Source organism: Caloenas nicobarica, chromosome Z (genome assembly GCF_036013445.1).
Source record: "Caloenas nicobarica isolate bCalNic1 chromosome Z, bCalNic1.hap1, whole genome shotgun sequence".
NCBI classification, from domain to species: domain Eukaryota; kingdom Metazoa; phylum Chordata; class Aves; order Columbiformes; family Columbidae; genus Caloenas; species Caloenas nicobarica.
The window spans coordinates 100158060-100176181 of NC_088284.1; the positions used below are offsets into that span (position 1 = coordinate 100158060).

The 18122-nt window shown below is 58.2% G+C and overlaps 2 protein-coding genes across 3 annotated transcripts in view; one reads left to right on the forward strand and one right to left on the reverse strand.

The window, feature by feature from the left end:
* The window catches only part of PIK3R3 (phosphoinositide-3-kinase regulatory subunit 3), a 72121-nt gene extending 71447 nt beyond the window's left edge, over positions 1-674 (reverse strand). The window contains exon 1 of one of the 2 annotated variants that reach the window (XM_065655601.1): positions 359-674. In XM_065655601.1, coding sequence (XP_065511673.1) covers positions 359-674 — 316 coding nt within the window. Of the gene's footprint in view, positions 1-343 lie in introns of both variants that reach the window. The other variant, XM_065655599.1, reaches the window with a different exon arrangement.
* Positions 675-8948: 8274 nt separating this feature from the next.
* TSPAN1 (tetraspanin 1) lies at positions 8949-13081 on the forward strand. The gene is made up of 7 exons (XM_065657529.1): positions 8949-9005; positions 10180-10386; positions 10814-10888; positions 11575-11673; positions 12044-12181; positions 12663-12746; positions 13028-13081. The coding sequence occupies exons 1-7, from the start codon at positions 8949-8951 to the stop codon at positions 13079-13081; spliced, it is 714 nt and encodes a 237-aa protein (XP_065513601.1).
* Positions 13082-18122: the final 5041 nt, after the last annotated feature.

Below are 18122 nucleotides of genomic sequence, written 5' to 3' on the forward strand. Positions count from 1 at the left end.
ACCATGGGACATTCTGCTACTCCCTAGGGGGTTTCTGCATCTTGTCCTGGGTTCTCACACTCACAGACCCCTTGGACACCCCATGCCAGCACAGCAGCCAGCCTGGGATGCTGGTGAGCAGCAATCCCTGCAGCGTGTTTCCCTGGAGGGAGCGATACTCTGAGCAGCCCCTGCCCCTCCTATGGCTGCTTCAATGCACCAGGGCAGATAATTCCCAGTGAAGCTCCTCCTTCTGGGGCTGAATACCCACCAAGCCACCCCACATGCATGCATCCCCCCGGGCTCCACGCCGCCCTCTCCATCTTGCGTGGGACACCCACCCACAGGCTTCCCACCTTCCTGCTCCCCCAGAACTCACCCCAGGGTGCGGGGGTCCCAGCGGGTGGTGCTGGCAAGGGCCGTGGCCTGGTCTTGGTGGTGGCGGCAAGGATACGCGTGGGACCCAGGTATTCCACATAGGTGCCGGGGAAGTTGCCACGCTCCTTGGTACGTTCATTGATGCCGTGAAGCCAACCCTGGGGGCTTCGCTCGTCCCCATCCTTGTAGTCAGGGCTGCTGAACAGCCCGGCCCTGCTGACTGTCAGCACATCCCCGGGGCACAGCGCCAGGTCCTCCTCCCGGTCCTTCTTGTACTCGTAGAGAGCCCGGTACTGCAGCCCGTCTGAGGAGGCCATGGCAATGCCGTGGGGTGGGTCACGCTTCCTGAATCCAGCCAGGCATCGGGGGCCCGGCGTGCCCGCACAGGGCAGGTATGGCTGGGCTGGGGCAAGGTGGTGAGGATGGGAGCGCTCCTTTCTCTGTGCACGCAGAAAATAAAATTGCGGTGTTGGAAAATCTCCTTGTCGGAGAGCAGCTCCTCACCCCTCCAACCTCAAAACTGCTGCAGAGAGGCAACAGTGCCCGGGGCTTGGCAGGGTTGGCTCAGGTGGGCATAGGGAGCCTTTTCGTCACAGAGGCAAATGGAGGGGAGCAAATGAGGCTAATTGGGGTGCTGGGAACAAATTTGCTGTCCTCTTCTCAGCCTGGTCTTATCCGCATGGCGTTGGGACATCCTTCTCTCTGCCAGAGAGAAAGACAGCATGTTAATGACCAAATCGGTGTCTCAACCCCAACCCCATCACTCCGTCCTTCATCATACTGGGGAGAGCCCAACACCTTGGCTCAGCTCTGGCTTCCCAGGGAGCTCCTGCCCGCAGAGCTCAGCTGCTGCACGCAAGTAAAGTACCGGCAAAGAGTCTGGAAAGTAGGGCGAGAGATCACGCCATGGGCTTTTAAAATAGACATATGTGCTGAGAAACCTCCTGCTGCACACAGCTCCCCTCCGGCAGCTCCAGCCTAGCATCGCTGCACAGAGCCAGTGGATGAAGACATAGGATTTTGGGGTGTTATTTTTTTCCTCTCCTTTCTTCCATTTTTTTTTGGGGAGGGTGCATTTTAAAATATTCCTCCGAGACAGACCTCTTCCTCAGGGATAAAGGCTGTGCTGCTGCTAACAACCCGCTGCCCCGGAGCTTCCCACAGGACCCTGCGGAGGAGGGATGGAGGGGTCATCCATCTGCCCATCCATCCATCCATCCACCCACTGCCCAGAACCTTCCCGCTGCCCCTCCAGCCTTACCGGGCACGGCGGCTTCCCCGGTGGGAGCGGAGAGCGGGAGCGGAGCCGGCCCGGCCCCGCCGAGCTCCGGCGGTGATGTCAGCGTCCCTCCTCCCCCTCCCCGGCTACCGGGGAGGGGGGGAACTATAGCAGGAGGTGGATGATTTCATCTCCAGATGCAGTATCTCTCCATCCATCGGGATGCTAAAGGACCGGGAAGGACCAGTGCCCCATGGACCACCCCCATACCAGCCAGCTCGCAGGGGACCCCCATCTCATAGCTAGGCTAGAAAACACTCACAGGACAGGCAGGAGCTGCCGTGGAGGATTCCAGTCCAGGGATGCTCTGGTTCCTCACTCTTCTCTTGAGCATTTGCCCAGAAACGTTCTCCAAATCCAGGTTAAGGACTGAGCACCCTATAAAAGAACACAGGGTGATGCTGCAAGAGCTCCTGCATGCAGTGAGAGTCCTTAAAAATTTGAGACATGAGTTAAAATTTAATGGGGCAGAGGACTTGGAGTGGGCTGGCAGGGCCCATATGGAAAGGGCCAAGCTTGGCCACAACAGGGACACACACATCACCAGCCTGTGGCAAAGGCAGCACGGTCACATGTGTCGAGAGCATCAGTTCTCAGCTCACTGCCAGCTGGGCAACACCCATGCTGGGGGTGCCTCTGCCCTCAGGTGGTTCACGTCTCAGTGAGTCTCAGCAGAGCCAGTTACGCTGGGGCATGGACAAGCTGCCCCAGAATTTGATTGTGAGCTACAGTGAGGCTGCTGTGATGTTCCCAGAGGTGCAGAGGGGTTTGTTTGTTTGTTTGTTGTGTTTGTTTGGTTTTTAAATCCTTGCTTCTCATGGTGACTTCTCTAAACTAGAAGTTGCTCCTTGTCTTTCCTGCAGGTTTGGCATCCTAAAAATGGTACTTAAACGCCAAGCTCTGGTAAATGCACTCTGGCTGAATTCAGGGCAGCACTGGAGCAGTGCTGGGGTGGCACAATGTCCAAGGGGGCACCCCAGGAGCACCCAGAAGGGATGGGAAAACAGAGGAAACTGAGGCACAGAGACCAGCAGAGTGATGCAGGAGATGTATGGCCCTTCTCACTCATAATTTCAGCAAACTCCCCACTCCATTCACTTCAGCATATGGCCTGACCATGCAGTGCAGCAGCATCCTAGGGGAGTTCACCCCAGCTGCATTGCCCTGGGCAGCACACAGCCCCCACCACCCTGCTCCCCAGCCTGGACCCAGCCCAGCTGCTGCTTTTCAGGGACTAAAAGAGTTTTTTCTCTCCTGCAGCCTGCTCCTGCTGGCAAACAGCTGGATACTGCTCTCTCCTCATATCACGCTTCCACGCCTAGGGCTGCCCCTGTCATGTCCCCCGTGCCCCATTGGGAGCAATGGGGTCTTCCCAAGTGCCTAAAGCCCTGCTTGGTCTACCCAGCCTGTCCCATGGGGCTTTCAAACCAAATAGGGCTGAGCACAGTGCTGTGGCTCTAGAGGCTGCCTAGGGAAAGGTGAGGAGGCATTTTCCTCCTGGGAGTGCGTTAGAGCTGGGACGGGGGGCTAGTGGGTGCATCGCCATCTGATATTACCACCCTTTCTAGCCTAGGATCAGCGGTATGTACAGGCCAGGAAATAACACAGTCCCAGGGCTCTGGAGCAGGGAGACACCCTGGCATGATACTCGCCACCTCCCATTCCCAGGTTGCTGAGCAGGACCTCTCCCTCTCAGCAGGAGACATCTTCCCCACCCTGAGGGTGAATCCAGATTGGGGAGCCAGGATGTTCCTCAGGGTCCCCAAACCCAAAGGCGCTATTTCCTGCTGGAGGCCAGTCCCATTGCCCCACTCCCCACGGGATAGGGCTGAGTATCACCCCAGTGCTTCCTAACATGGCCAGCTCCTGTCGCAGTGCCCCTTCACATTGTTTGCCTCCAAACACTCCCCAGAGCACTCCTTGCCCACACCCCAGCTGCACCGCAGCAGGGTCATTCCCAAAACTGCCCCATCCTGGGCTCACCCTCCACATCACCCCTGCACCTCTACCCCCTCACCTTACTCTGGCCCCAAGGTGGGTGCATCCCCCAGAGTGGGCAGAGAGCCCCCAGGCAACACCCTAGGTAGAAGCAAAGGTGCTTCAGGCCTTCACTGCTATTTATGGAGCAAGCAGAGGAGCGGCCTCTTGGGCCCTGATTAGCTCCAGATCCTTCCTCGTTTGCTTAATGAGCAGCACTCATTGCAATGAGAGCTTTGCCTTCGGCTTCACTGGCTGTTGGTCTTCTGCCAGATGTGCTGGAGGAGGCACCCTTGCACCCCATGCTCCTCTTCAAGCTCCCATTTGCTCACTGTCTGTACAGCCCAGGATGGGATATGGGGTAGGAGAGGGACATGTCTCCTTGTTGAGGTCCCCATGCTCTGCTGCAAGCCCCTCTCCTCTCCTGGCCAGAGGGACAGCCCTTGGTGGAAGCATCTCCAAGAGAGGCTGGGCAGCCACCAGCTTTGGCTGCCCACCTCATCCTTCCCAAAGTGACAGGGGTGGCTCTGCTGCTCCACACTTTGCTTCAGGGACTGCCCAGTGCCATCCCAGTCGGCCCAGAGATGTGCTGGCCGCACTCATGCCATGTGTCCTGGCAGTGGCTGGGAGAAGTTAGCCACACATCTGTGAATAAATAGAGCATAAATGGAGTGGTTAATGTGCCTGGATGGAGTGAGGCTGTGAAAGTGGGCTGAGCCCTTCCCAGCTGGAGAAGTCAGAGAGAAACAATGTTTGATTTTTGCTGAGATTTTGGAGCTGGCTTTTTTGGTTTCATCTCTCTTTCCCTTTTAGGAGTGGGGCATGCTTTGCTTTTACTTCTCTTTAGGAGCAGGAAAACTCCCTCTCTCTTGGTTTGCTCCCAGGGTGCCCAGAGGGGAGCTCTGGCCTCTATGGGTTTTGGTTTTGCCTCTGCCATCGCTGTTGAGGCTGGGTGTACTCCCCATCTGGGGAGGGAGATGCTGGAAGAACCCTGAGGAACATAAGGAAAGGCTTGGGGCACTGCCCAGGGCTGGCGCCGGGGCTCTTCCCTGCACCTCTCCGCAGGGTTGAAGCTTCACAGCACGGCAGATGCCAGAAGCTGCTGGAGGAGAGACCGCAGGGCAGGGCATCCCAGTATGATGCCAGGGACTGATGTCCCTCAGTGCCACCTCCCTGGGCAGTGGCCATCAGTGCACCCCAGCATGAGCCCCAAGCTGGAACAGGTCCTAACCTGTGGCTGGAGAAAGCTCCATCAACCAGGCAGCTCCAGCCATCCTCAAGAAGAAGGCAAACGCTTCTCAGCGCGGCTCTTGCCTGCAGCAGCCCCCAGAACACCAGCACTCAGGCACAAGGTTGTCCTGATATGACCCCACAGCGCAGCCCTCCACATCCCTGAACCCACTCGGCTCAGCTTGACAGCAGCTGGTGCCTCGGCATGGCCCTTGTTAATTAATTCGGGAGGGATTTGCCAGCCTGGACACACGTGAGAAATGAAATATTATCTGGAGGGGCACAGGCAGGCGGACAGCAGCAGGACACGCATGGAGGGGACTTGCTGCAGGGGGTAAATGCATGGGAAGAAGTTCAGCCCGATACACAGGCAAGGAGATGTCACCGAGCCTCTCTTTAATTGTGTTATTAACACACAGCTAGAAACAGCATAATGATTAAAATCAGCTATATAAGGTGCAGGGCTGGATCCTTGCCCTGAGAGACTCACACCGGGGGGATGCTCCACTGGGACATGCCTGCAGCCCCAGCTTATCACGCCAGTATTTACACCCTGGGTCCCACATGGCACAGACTGTGTCACCAGATGGGCAGTTCCTGGTTTTTGGGCTCAAGTTGTGATTTTGCATGTAGTCATAGAAATGGGAAGGATTCCCCTGAAGCGGGAGCTGCAGCTGCAGCTGCAGGGAAATCAGTGTGGTCTCATTGCCTGGTCCCTCCTGGTGGAGGAGTTGGTAATTTCCCCAGTTCTCCAGCCAAAATTCTTTGAGTTCTTTCAAAGCTGAGAACTGAAATATCTCATTTTCAAGATGTCAAAAACTTTTGGCTCCTGTAGATTTTTATTTCCCCCCAGCAGGAGGTGGGAAATGATTAATTCAGCACAAATTTACAACATTCATTAACTTCCATCTGCAAATCTGAAGCTGATTTTGTCGCTGGCACATTGCAGTGTGTCCATCCATCCACTACTCTCCAGGTGACTGGATGCTGGACAGACAGCTGGACAGATGCTGCCAGCCAAAAACACACATGGGAAAGCCCTTTGCAAGTGGCTTACCTGTCTGGGGTTAACTGGGCTGGTCTCTAGTCTCCGTGGCTGACTCTGCTCAGGGCTTGCTACCCGATGCTTTACCAGGAGGGAAACTGAGGCATGGAGGGGATGTCCCTTGTGCCCAGCTGAGTCCCTGTGGATGGCATTAAGCCAAGTGAGCCTGGCTCCGTACCCACCTGGCCTCCTCCCTGGCAGATTTCTCAGGATCATTAGCGTTTTCTAATTCGTTCAGGGGGCTGAGCAGGCTCCAGCAAGCTTTGCTGGCAGGAGGGCTGCTGGGGCATCCATGCCCCGCTGGGTGCGAGATGCCAGTTTAGGTTCCCCCCACCTATTCCCAAGCAGATGCTTTGTTAGCATCACAGGCTAATTTGCCTGTAGAGAGGGATGGATGTCTGCTCTGAAATGCCTCATTGGAGCACCGGGCAGCGCTTGCCCTGCCTCACTGGAGCCCTGGGTAGGAGTGCCCCAACTCAAGGGAAGCTGTGGCCACAGTGAGCCTAGCCATTAACTGGAGGATGCCTGGGACCAGGATCATCAGCCAGATGGAAATTCAGCGCTCAAAATACAAACATGAGCTGCCAGATGGAAATTCAGCGCTCAAAATACAAACATGAGCTGGAAGAGGCATGAGGCTGGGAGCAGAGCTTGCAGATTTTCCTTGAAGAAACACGTGGTGGGGGGTGGTGGGTGCAGACACCATGGCTGGATCATGACACTAGACATGTGTCTGGCTCCTGTGCTCCCCTGGGACATGGGCTAGTGGCTGGGTGGGAACAGAGAACTGCAGGGGTGACTGTTCATAGTCACCTTACTCTCTCAGCTTCCCATGGCCGACTCGCTGGGGAGGAGCCATGGTACCCACACCCTGGTGAAAGGCATCCCAGGCTCTGAGGAAAGGGATGCTCAGGGTCCAGCTGGGCTGCATGTGGGGCTGGGGACAGTGGGGAAGTTGCAGGGCCCTGCCAGGTGAGAGGGACATGGGAATGTCACCAGGCTTGTCCTGCTGTGGTCAGGTCAGGCCTTCCTGGAGAGCCAGAAAATCCAGCCTCAGCTCCCTAATCGGGCTCAGATGGGTGACACTGGGGAGTGGCCAAACCCCAGGCTGAGGCACCAGGTGCTGGGGAGGCGAGTGGAGCAGCCCATAGCTTGTCCTTTAGTTTTCCCCGAGGCTGGTAATGAGAACAAATATTTACATATTTGCCAAAACTTATTTTCAGGATGGGGCAATCGCATGCAGCAAATAGGCTCAGGCTGGACGGGACAACTTTTGGGAGAGGGGCAATATGATGGGGGTCTTCATTCACATTTAGGAGGTTGTGGTCCCCCTTTGGGAGAGGGATGAAGGCTCAGCCCCTCACTCTGAGTGGTTTCGTGGCAGCAGTGGATGGGCAGCTGCTGCAGGGAAGGGCTGAGGCTGCAGGTGGCAAGGGGGAAAGGGTTAAAGCCCCTGGATCCAGCACTGGGTGCATTAATACCCAGGGTGCCTGAGAGGGCCGAAGCCTTCCCCCAAATGCCACTGGGCTTTGCTGACTTCATCCTGCTGAAATGTATCATTATGGCCAGGCAGGGAATTTGCTGTGGGGTTTCGAGGGAGCCAGGCGCAGGGCAGAGTGTGCTGAGCACCCAGAGCCTGTGTTTGCAGCCAGCTGCTGTGGGATGATAAGGGCTCCCCAGCCTCCTGTGTCACTCCTCAGTTTGATGTCATGCTGAAGGGACACACTGCGGGTGCTGAGGAGGGGACCAACATGAGCCCCTTCCCCAGAGGTGCACTGGACAGGCAAGGACCACCCCCATGGGCAGGCCTGGGGATGCGGGATCCCCCCTTGTGCTGTTTGACTCCCTGTTGCAGCCCCTCCCCGTGGGAAAGCAGCCCAGTTTCAAAGTGTCTTTTCAAAGAAAATCACTTTTGGCAGCCCTGGTCTCCGATGACGTGCTACAGCGCTGGCATCTGTTATGGCTGTCACTGTCCTCTCCTGCTGTCACCCTGCTGTGTCCCTGCCAGTGAAAATCTGCCTCCCTGCACAGCAGTTAGGGACGGCCCATACAGCTTCGGCTTTTCCTGCGCAAACCAGCTCGCACAGCCGTTCCTCTGTGCCCTCCTCTGGCTGCTTCTGGTTTGGCCCAGGAGGCTGGAGATTTGGCTTTTGGAGAGGTCCCTGCCCAAGCAGTCCCGAGCGGTGGGGCTAGCAGTGCTCCCACAGCATCAGCCCGGTAAGACGGGCTCGCTCAACCGTGCTTGTGCGAGGAGTGCGTGGCAGCGGGGGACTGTGACCCGCGAGGCTGCCCTTGGCTGGAAAATCCCAAGCACGGTGCCCAGCACCGCTGCTGAGCACCCGCAGAGGTGGTCAGGGGCTGGTACTCACCACGGCTACAGCAGCTGCCATGGGGAGAAGTCCCTCCGGGACTGATATCTTTGCCCTCCAAAATCCCCATCCTGGGGTGGGGGACACAGGCTGCTGCTCAGCGCGGCTCTGTCGGGTGGGTACTCAGCAGAGACACAGGCAGGGGCACACAGGTGAGCCTACAAGGGCTGTCAGCTCACAGCAGCAGTGGGACGGGGACATCACATCGCCCACCCCTTCCCGCCCAGAGGCCCCGGCGACGGGCGCGGGCGGCAACCGGCCGGGCCAGGCGGGTACCCCGGGGCGGGCGGCTCCGGCGGCAGAGGGCAGCAAGCCACCAGGCACCCAGGGACACGCGTGGCTTCGCCACCCCCGGGGGGTGGCCCCGGCGAGGGCCGGGCGGGACGGGGCGGGGGGTCCAGCGGCGGAGGCGGCCCCGGGGCCGTGCGCGTTTAAAGGCCGGTGGCGGCCGGACGGGGAGGGCTGTGCAGTCGGGGCGGGCTGGGTCGGGGTTCTGGGACCTGCTCTTCACTCAGGTAAGGTGGGCTCGGCGGTTTCGGGGAGTGGACCCTGTGGGTTTCCCCAGCTCTGCCCGTGGGGAGCCCCCAGACTCCCTCGGAGCGGGGCTAAGCCCCACTCGCAGGAGGGCAGTGGCTGTACCGTGGTCGGAGCTCCCCCTGATTACCTCTCTCTGCTCTCCCCAGGTGTAAAGATGGGATGCTTCACCTTTATCAAGGTCATGATGATCCTTTTCAACCTGACCATATTCGTAAGTTCCCCCCCAGCTGCTATCTCTGCCCAGGGAGCCCGAGCCTGGCAGCCCCCCCAGCTGCCCTGGGAAACTGGGATGAAGGGTTGGGGTCTACGGGAGCAGCTTCTGGGGAGCACCCCGAGCTGGGGCGGGTGAAGCCTGCCTGTGTGGGCTCCCCTGCCTCTCCATGTCCCTTTGGCGGGGGATGGGAGAGTGGGATGTTGGGTGTTGGTGGGACTTGTGCTCCTGGTACCCCAATAGGGTGCGAGATCTGGTGTCTGCCCCCAAGCTGAGGACTTAACCTTGCAGGAGTCTCTCACTCTCCAGCTCTGGTCAAAGCCCAGGAGACTGTGCTGGGCTCTGGGGACAGCAGCTGTTGCATCAACTACCCATGTCCCTCCCTGTGCTGAAGCTCTGGCAGAGGGTGCCGAGTGCTCCAGAGCATGGGGGGTTTGGTGGGTCCCTGCCTGGGGGGGTCCATCTCTGTAGGGGAGCAGCCCATGTGTGTGGCAGCAACCTGCAGTGTCAGGGGTGTTGGGGATCTCTGGAGCACACACAACCTCTGCTCCTGCCTGGGGCCCAGGGTAGTGAAGTTCCTGAGGGCTACCCTGTCTCTGCAGGAGCAGTGGAACCACTCAGAAGGGGTTGTGGTCAGATATAGCCTTGGGAAGGGGGGGTGCAGAGCCCTCAGGCTCGCCCTGGTGAAGCACTCCCTCCTTAAAGCTCCTGCCAGGACTTGGGGCTGGTGGAGAAGGTCGAGCAGGAGGAGGACAGGGCTGGGGCAGGCTGGAGGCAGCCCTGAGCATGATGGTGGCCAGTGTGATGGTGGCCAGTGTCTGAGCTGGCCATGTGGGTCCCTCTGGGGTCAGGGAGTGGCTGGTGGCACTACTGGCTTGGCTGTTCCACATGGGAGGTTTCTGCCCTGCTGCTGGCACCAAAATCCCTTGGGCTGGGAAAGGGGACAACTGCGACACCGCAGCTGGGGATGTGCTGGTGCTGGGTGTGTTCCAGGTTAGTGACCCATCCGGCCACCCTAAGTGTGTGGCAGCAACGCCCTGAGCTGCCCTCAGTGGCCACAAAGTCTTGCTTGGTACAGCGGAAACTTGCAGAGGGAAAAACACCTGTGCCAGGACCTTCCCCACATCACAGATCTCCTCCTGCCTGGGAGCTGACATTGTCTTTCTCCTCCCAGCTCGGTGGTGGAACCCTTCTGGGAGTTGGCATCTGGGTCTCAGTGGATGGACAGTCATTTGTGGATATATTTGGAGCACTCTCCTCTAGCATCCTGCAGGTTGTGAATGTGGGATACTTCCTCATCGTCATTGGTTCCATCCTGCTGGTGATTGGCTTCCTTGGGTGCTGCGGTGCCCAGAAGGAGAGCAAGTGTCTCCTGATTATGGTATGGACCTGACTTATCTCCTTATCAAGCCTCGTTTGAGCCGGGTCTCTGGTAGGGGGGATCTGAGGGACAGATTTCTCTGTGGAGATGTGCTCCTTGCATGTTTCCGTGTGGTGGAAGGCTGGATGCACCTTGATAAAACAGTGCTGGACACAGAATCTGCCCTGAGCAAGGGTGAAGAGAAGCAAAAGCTGGTGCTGAGCAGAAGTTTCTCTTGGACCATGTCCAGAGAGGTCAGCCCCATGCAAACAGAGGGTTGGAGGGCCCCAAGGTTGTGCTGCTTCTGCCTTGGAGTGGAGCTGAAGGCAATGAGACAGGGCTTGAGCCCTGAGGTAGGGTCCTGCAGCCCTTGGGAAGCAGGTGCGTTCCTGGGAAACCTGTGGACTCTGGCTCTTGCTTTGACCTCCCTTCCCTTGCTTTATCCTAGTTCTTCTCAGTGGTGCTGATCATCTTCATTGCCGAAGTTGCTGCTGCCGTGGTGGTTCTGGCCTACACAGGAGTTGTGAGTGGCATATCTGAGTCTCAGGTTGAGCTAAGCTGGGACCTGTCCTACCCCTTGGGAAAACAGGAGACTTTGGGGGGCTGGCACTGCTGCCCATGGATAGGGATGCTGAGAGGTGGGCACTGCTGCAGGAGGAAGGGATGCTGGTCCCTGCTGGCACCTGCTATGTGGGCAGGCTGGGGCGGCCTGGCTGGGCTGAAGGTGGCAGGAACAAGGAGTCACATTGCCCTCAAGAAATTAGGGTTTGGTACAAGTACCAGGCTGGGCTTGACACCTCTCGCCCTCTAATGGTAGGAGCCACACGGGAGAGGAAGTCCTTAATGCTTCATGCTGAGCAAACTCAACATCTTATTAGGCACCTGAGAAACTACCTGCGGAGAAAGGTGACTTTGCCTCATTAGTCACTGGAGAAGTCAACCGCGGGGCAAACGTCATTCCTGGTTCTCTCAGTTATGCTGCTTATCAAATGACTCACTGGTTATAAATGGCCTTGGTGCAATAAAGCACTGGTTAGTAGGGAAGCAGCCAAGCTGTCCTTGGGCCGAAGGGACGCAGTGTGATGTGCTCCTGACCGTGCTAGATCTGGCTGGTCTTTTCCCAATGGGCTGAGACCCATATAGGGGCTTTCAGGTCTGTGGCGTTCCCAAGGACCTTCTCTGATGGTGTTTCTCTGTCTCTTCTTCCAGGCACAGGTGCTGCTGACGACCACGGTGACCCCTCTCCTGAAGGAGAAGTATGGGTCAGATGATAGTTTCACGAGTATCTGGAATATCACTATGAACGAGGTGTGCTGAGCCCTGAGGGTCAGGATGGTCCCAGCACAGGCTTGGTGGGGCACGCTGGGGTGGGCCAGTGGGGTGGGAATGGCGACACCATCTCAACCCTGGATGTGCTGATCTGTCACTACCCTGTCAGCTTCCCAGGTGCCTGGGACCTACTCACTTGGGATCTAGTGGTCCCATGGCTTGGGTGAGAGCTGTCCGTGCTGGAGTGTGGGACAAAATCCTGGTCCCAAGAAGGCCCCTGAACATCCTCCCAGAGCTGGGTTGAGCTGGGTGACCCCCTCCATGGGGCAGCGGGGTCCAGACTGTGTCTGGCCCAGGAGGGGGACCTGCAGGATGCTTTCCCACATCCTTTCCTCTCTCTCCCTCTCAGATCAAGTGCTGTGGCCTGAATAACTACACAGACTTCACTGACTCCCCCTGGTATAAGACATACCAGACATACCCGGAAGCCTGCTGTGAGAACCAGAGTCCTTGCAACGAGACACTCGCAGCAGAAAAACATGTCACGGTAGGGGCACGGCAGTGGCTCTTGCCCTCTGGCAGAGCCTGGTTTGGGGTATGCCCTGGCACAGGGAGGGAGACCCGTCCTGCAGCTCCAGCCCCAGCTCTGGACATAGTGGTCCCATGGGCTCTAAGTCCTGGGGGATGCTGTGGTGGCCTTGGCTTGTCCCTGATGGAGACAAGCAAAGCTGCTACCATTGCTCTGGTCCAAAAGGCACCTCTGCAGCAGGGTGGTGTGACTGGAGCTGAGCATGAACCCAGGCACCACTCTGCCTTTTTGAGTGATTTCCCTGTTGCTTCGCCGCCCACCAGTACTGTGCTTTGGCCTGAGAAGTGGCTGAGATGCCCCCTGAAGCCTCCAGATCTTCTCCACGGCTGTGCAGCTCTGGGCTGGAGAACTGTACCTCCCTTTCTGGGGCTGCTATGCCCCACTGTTTAGGGGATCGCTCCCCCTTGCTTGTCCTCACCTGTGTGGTTTCCTCCAACAGGGTTGTTTTGATCAGATCTTGGAAGAAATCAGGACTAACGCGGGTGTGGTGGGCGGCGTGGCAGCCGGCATCGCTGCCTTGGAGGTGAGTGCCTGAGCATCAGTTGCTGTGCTGCCACCTCCTCTTTGTACTTGGGGATGAGCAGTGGGGCTGGGACCAGCCTGGGTGGCCAAAGGGCTGCAGGGGGCTGGTGCAGCCCCATGGACCACCATCTGCCCCAGTGTGACTACTGAGCCTTCTTCCCTGGGCACACCCAGCCCTTCCTCCTTATATGCACTGGGGATGGATGCTCCGGGCTGTGACCCAAACGCATCCTGGGGGAGGACACTTGGGGTGGGTACTGACTTGTTTTTTGCCACCCCCAGATCGCATCCATGGCGGTTTCCATGTACCTGTACTGCCATCTGGATAAGAAATGACCCCACGAGGCAGGAGGATGATCTAAACCCCCCCACCACGCCGGGATGCGCCCGTGACCTGTTGTGCTCTCGGGGGGCCCCCATCACTTCCTGAGCCTGATGCTGTCCTGTGCACTGTGATTTATAGCTGTGTTTTGATCTACTGAGCTGGGATCTGTAGAGTTTGTGTATATTTTTGTACTGATGTGGCACACCAACTCTGTACATAGAGATCTGGGGCTGTTTTTGAAGGGATTAAAAGGGGGAAGCTGCTTGGTATGTTTGGCTGATGCCAGCGGGAGATAAAGCAACATGGGGCTGATCAGGGCTGTTGATCTGGCAGTGACACAGCAGTGTCTTGATTAAACTCTTGCAGGCATGTCCTGCACCTCTCCCATGCCATCCCCACGATGTCCCTATGTGGGGACAGGGCAGGGGCTGGCACTGAGGCTGGCCCATGGCCCCCCAGCATCCCTCCATTGAACTGGGGCTGAGCCAAGGTGTTGTAGGTGGTAAGTACACCCTCAAATGGGGACATACCTACCCTTACACTAATTTTCTGCCAGCTGTGACCCTGCCATCATGTTGTCTTCTAAAAGAGATGCTGCCTGGTGTCTGCCCCTGCCCTGGCATGAAGACAGCCCTGTGGGTGCCCGCTCCCTGGCCCTGCAGGGGATGGGGCTGCCCCGTATCCCCCATCATTTCATGGCCGAGCTCCTCTCCATGCTGTAAAGAAAAATAAATTTTTCATCTTGGGTACAAATTATTTTCTGGAGTTGATCTCAGTGCTGCCTTCAATCAACAGCCTCTGCCTGGGGGTGTGCAGAAGGATGGGGGGCAGCCTTGCCTTCCTCCCACCCATGAGTCTTGTGCAGACAGCACAGCCCTGCCTGCAACCTGCCTGCCCTACCTCCACCGTGAGTCTTCACCTGCTCTGGTGCTTGGAAACAACAAGCACATGGTGTTTGCACAACCGCAGGGAGTGGTGGGGGCTACCATTAGCTTTGCAAACCTGCCCTGCCCCCTGTGCCAACTGCTGCTCACCCAGCAACACTGGTTCATGGACTGAGCGAGAGCTTGAAAGGCAGGGCTGGCTCTGGGGTGGGTGTACTGGTGTCCCCATCAGCCCTGGGAACCCCGAGTGGGGTGCTTGGGGTGGTGAGGGCGAGTGGGTCCTGCCAGCCCCATCACCGAGCATTTCCATCTCCCGTCATTGTCCCCACTGCCTGTGCGGTGCACCCACAGTGCCTCTATACATGGGGGGTCGTGGGTGGGCTGGGGAGGTTTCCAGCCCCACTCTTTCCCCAGCTTTGCTCCCTCCCTGCCTTTGGCACCGCCCCAGCTTGAGCATCCACTGGCTGTGCCTTAGTTTCCCATTTCAAAAACAAGGCCAAGGCAGATGGTTTAGGGGGTGGGTGTTACAGAGGGCTGCTTCACCCCATTTTTGACATGAGGCTCCCTATCTGTCCAGTTGTGGGGCAGAGTGGAAGGCTGTGAAGCCATGGTGATGAAGGATGGGGCAATTTGCAGCAAGACCGGAGATCAGCATGCAAACAGCCTCCCTGTGCACCACCTTGGTCCGTGCCTGCTGTGGCACCCCCTTATCAGCTCCTGCGCCAGACACGGGGCTGCACCGGGGCACCACCGCGGCCGCTTGGTGTCCAGTATCTCCCCAGTACCGTCCAGCACCCAGCACGCTGGCGGGAGCAGCCGGGTGGCAGTGGGATGGGTGCGGGGACCCGCTCCCCACCCTGGGTGACTCAGCCCCGGGGACATGAGTTCTGGTCCTGCCCCATGGTGAGGTGTGGAGGAAGCTGCCAGAAAATGGCCTCTTCTTCCTCCTTGCTGAGTTGGTGAAGGCGCCAGTTCCACCATAAACCAGTGACCTCGTGGGTGACGTCAGGGCTTTTATTTCTCTTTTACCTCTCCAAGCACATGGGAGTTTGGCACCTTTCCAGAGGTGTCCAAGCCGGGCACTCCTGGCCTGGCCATGTCCCCCCTGCTCTCTCTTTTTGGGGCTGCCTTGCAGAGCCAGCTCCTGTCAATCACCCTTTTGCCATCACCCCAGTGGGGTGCAGCAGGTTTGGAGGTGATGCCCAGCTGGCCGGAGGCTTGTGGCTTTGTGCCTCTTCCTGGCCACAGGGTTTCCCTGGGACAGGGCACGCAGTTTCTGTGGCATTGAGTTTTGGCAGTAACCCCGCAACCACCAGCTTGGTTCCTTCCCTCCACCTGCCGCGGAAACTCGAAGGACCAGTTTCTTCTCCCGGACACGATTCCTCCCCATTGCCCTTCCCAGCTCTCGGCTGTCCTGGCAGCTGAAGGGCAGCAGCGGGGCAGGGGTGGGTTCAGCCAGGCTGGTGCAGCCCCCCCCAGTGCTCCCACTGTGCTTGTGCCCTCCATTCCCACTGCCCAAGCACCACTGGAGCTTTTGGGCTCCCCAGAGGAGACCCCAACCCAGCTGGTCCCCCACCAGCCCTGGAACGTACCCCAGCCCACCACCCATCCCCACCGACCCATGTGGGTGCCGCCAGGAATCTCTGCACCTTGTAGCCCTTAGACTTGCCTGATTCCCCCAGACCGGCACCCCAGGGTGCCTGGCAGCTCCCCAAAAGCTGACAGTTGTGCCGACAGAGCGTTGAGGAAAAAACTCCTTGGTGGCACATGGGAGCAAACAGAAACTTCCTTGTTGCACCCAGGAAGGCGTCCTTGGGCTTGAGGTGCCCGAACAGCTGAGATGATGGGGTGTGTGCGTGCCAGGGTGGGAGATTCTCTGTTCCAGCCGTGACACAGGGTGGGGGAGAGCAGAAGGGCAAGGTGTCCCTGGCAGGGACTGCAGGCAGCGGGCAGAAAGCCTCTGGGATGTGCAGGGCTAGCAGGAGTGAAAGGCAGGTGAGCTGGACTCAGGACAGCCTTTGCGTTTCTCCTGGGTTGGGCTTGCCCTCTCCTGGCTGGGCAGGTGATGAGGGTGGCAGGGGGAGACCCGCTCATACAGGTCACCCTCAGAGATGGGCTCAGCAAATGAGCGGTGTTTGGTTCCCATGCTCCGGGGTTTGCTCTGTGCACGCAGACCCCTCCTGCCCACAGCCCCTGTGAGCCTGGTGGCATCTGTGCCTTTGTCCCATCTGCTGTGGCCCTGCAAACCCTCATGCCATGGAGACCAGCTCAACGCCACCATATTCCCCACTCAGCTGTGCAGCAGCCCCAGACCTTCTCCCTGTGGGAAATGGCCATTTTTGGAGCTCACGTGGGGAATTCCCCCCTGCTTGGGGAGCAGGATGGCTCAAGGTGGAGCTGCTCCATCAGAAGCAATAAGGAAGGTGCTGGTGTGTGGGCTGGAGGATGGGTGGGGTGGATCCGGCCCCCCTGGCAGCCTCTGGGGCAGCATCCCCATGGGGAAAATGAGGGTCTGCAGCCTCCAGACATATGGAGAAGGCAGATAATTCAATTGCCTTCCACCCCCCAGCAGCCCCACGGCTCACGTGTAGCCCCACCATGACAGGTACCATGCAGGGGCCAAAGTCCCAGGGGATTTGCAGGGTGTGTTCACCACCGGCATCACCTGCCCCGCAGCACAAAGCGCAAAACCCTGTGGGGCAGAGAGGTGGGTGCTGGCAGGGTGTGGGCAGCACTCAGCACTTCAGGAAACGAGCTGTCCCCTCCCTCCTGGGAATTAGCTTTGGTGGGGGACAGCGTCACCGTTGAGTGGGAGGAGGAATCTCAGCTCTTTGGGTTTGTGCTAATAAAAGGAGTGAATGGTAAGCAAAAACAAACTCATCTGGCACCAGCTGCCCAAGGAGTGCCCACTGCGGGGAATTTCCCCCCACCTGCTATAACAGCCTGGCCAGGACGTTCCCGGATCAGGGAGGAGAGGACATCCTCGAAGGGCACAGGCTGGCCTAGGGAAAGAAGTGAGGCAATGCACCTTTTCCTCTGCACAGCCTTCCTCCCTGGCTCTCCTCCTCCTCCTCCCTGTCCCAGAGATAAACCATCCTGGGTGCCCACCTAGCCCCAAATGTGTTTTCTGGGCGGCTCCATGCTCTGGTTATTTGTCGGGATATCAGAGGAGGTGATGGAAGTGGCATTCAAAAGGCAGTAGCAGCACCTGACATTGAACGTGGCGTGTTAATCATTAATGCCGCACCGGGCAGGACACGGTGTAATGACCATCATGTCAACAATCGCGGGTACCTAGTTGAAGATAAACTTGCTGCCGGGCTTTGTTGGGTGCGAGCACAGAAGCTGGCAGTCCCACACCAGGAGGTGCAACAGGCAATAGGGACAGGGACAGAGGCAGGGGAGGGGGCTGGGGAGAAGCCAAGCAGAGCCCCTTGCTGCTAGTGGTTTGGGCACCTCAGCGTTGCAGGGCTCTTTAAAAAGCAGAGGGTGCTGCGAATTTGGGATCAGCTCCTGGACCTGGGCTGCAGGTGGCTTGGGCACAGCATCACTGCCTCCTTCCCACACAGGGATGGGGATGGGCCAGCACGCCCCAGGCACTGGCATCCCTCCAGTGCCCAGATCCCTCCACCCAAGGGCACTGTGCCTGTTATCCCAGAGGATGGTGGCTGGAAGGTGCTTCCCTCCATCTGTGGGGCACAGAAGGACCAATGTGCCACAGGAAGGGTCAGCCTGGACCTTCTCTCCCACGTCCCAGCCCATTGTCAGAGCGTGGGACTCCCTGTTGCCCCCACACAGAGATCCCCATCAGAAACACATAATGCATAAAAATAACCATCACCAGAAATTATGCAAAATTCCCCTTCTCCCCCACCCCCTCAAGCTCTGGAAAGGTTAAGTTTCATGACAAGGCTATTTTGCTTTTGTTTAATTATCAGCCAGCTCCTGGGACACGGAGCAGCTCAGACAGGTTCTCTTTTGTACGCCTGCACAAAGCCAGGGAGGCTGGGCCGTGGGGGGGCTGCGTGGGGCTGGGTGAGACCTGGGAACTGGCAACTTGGGCAGCATGTGGTAAAGCTGGTGCCACATGGGGCTGAGCTGTGGGAGCCGACAGGTCAGTCTTCCCAGGGAGGGCGTGCAATGGGCCCATCACCTAGCTGGCTCACAG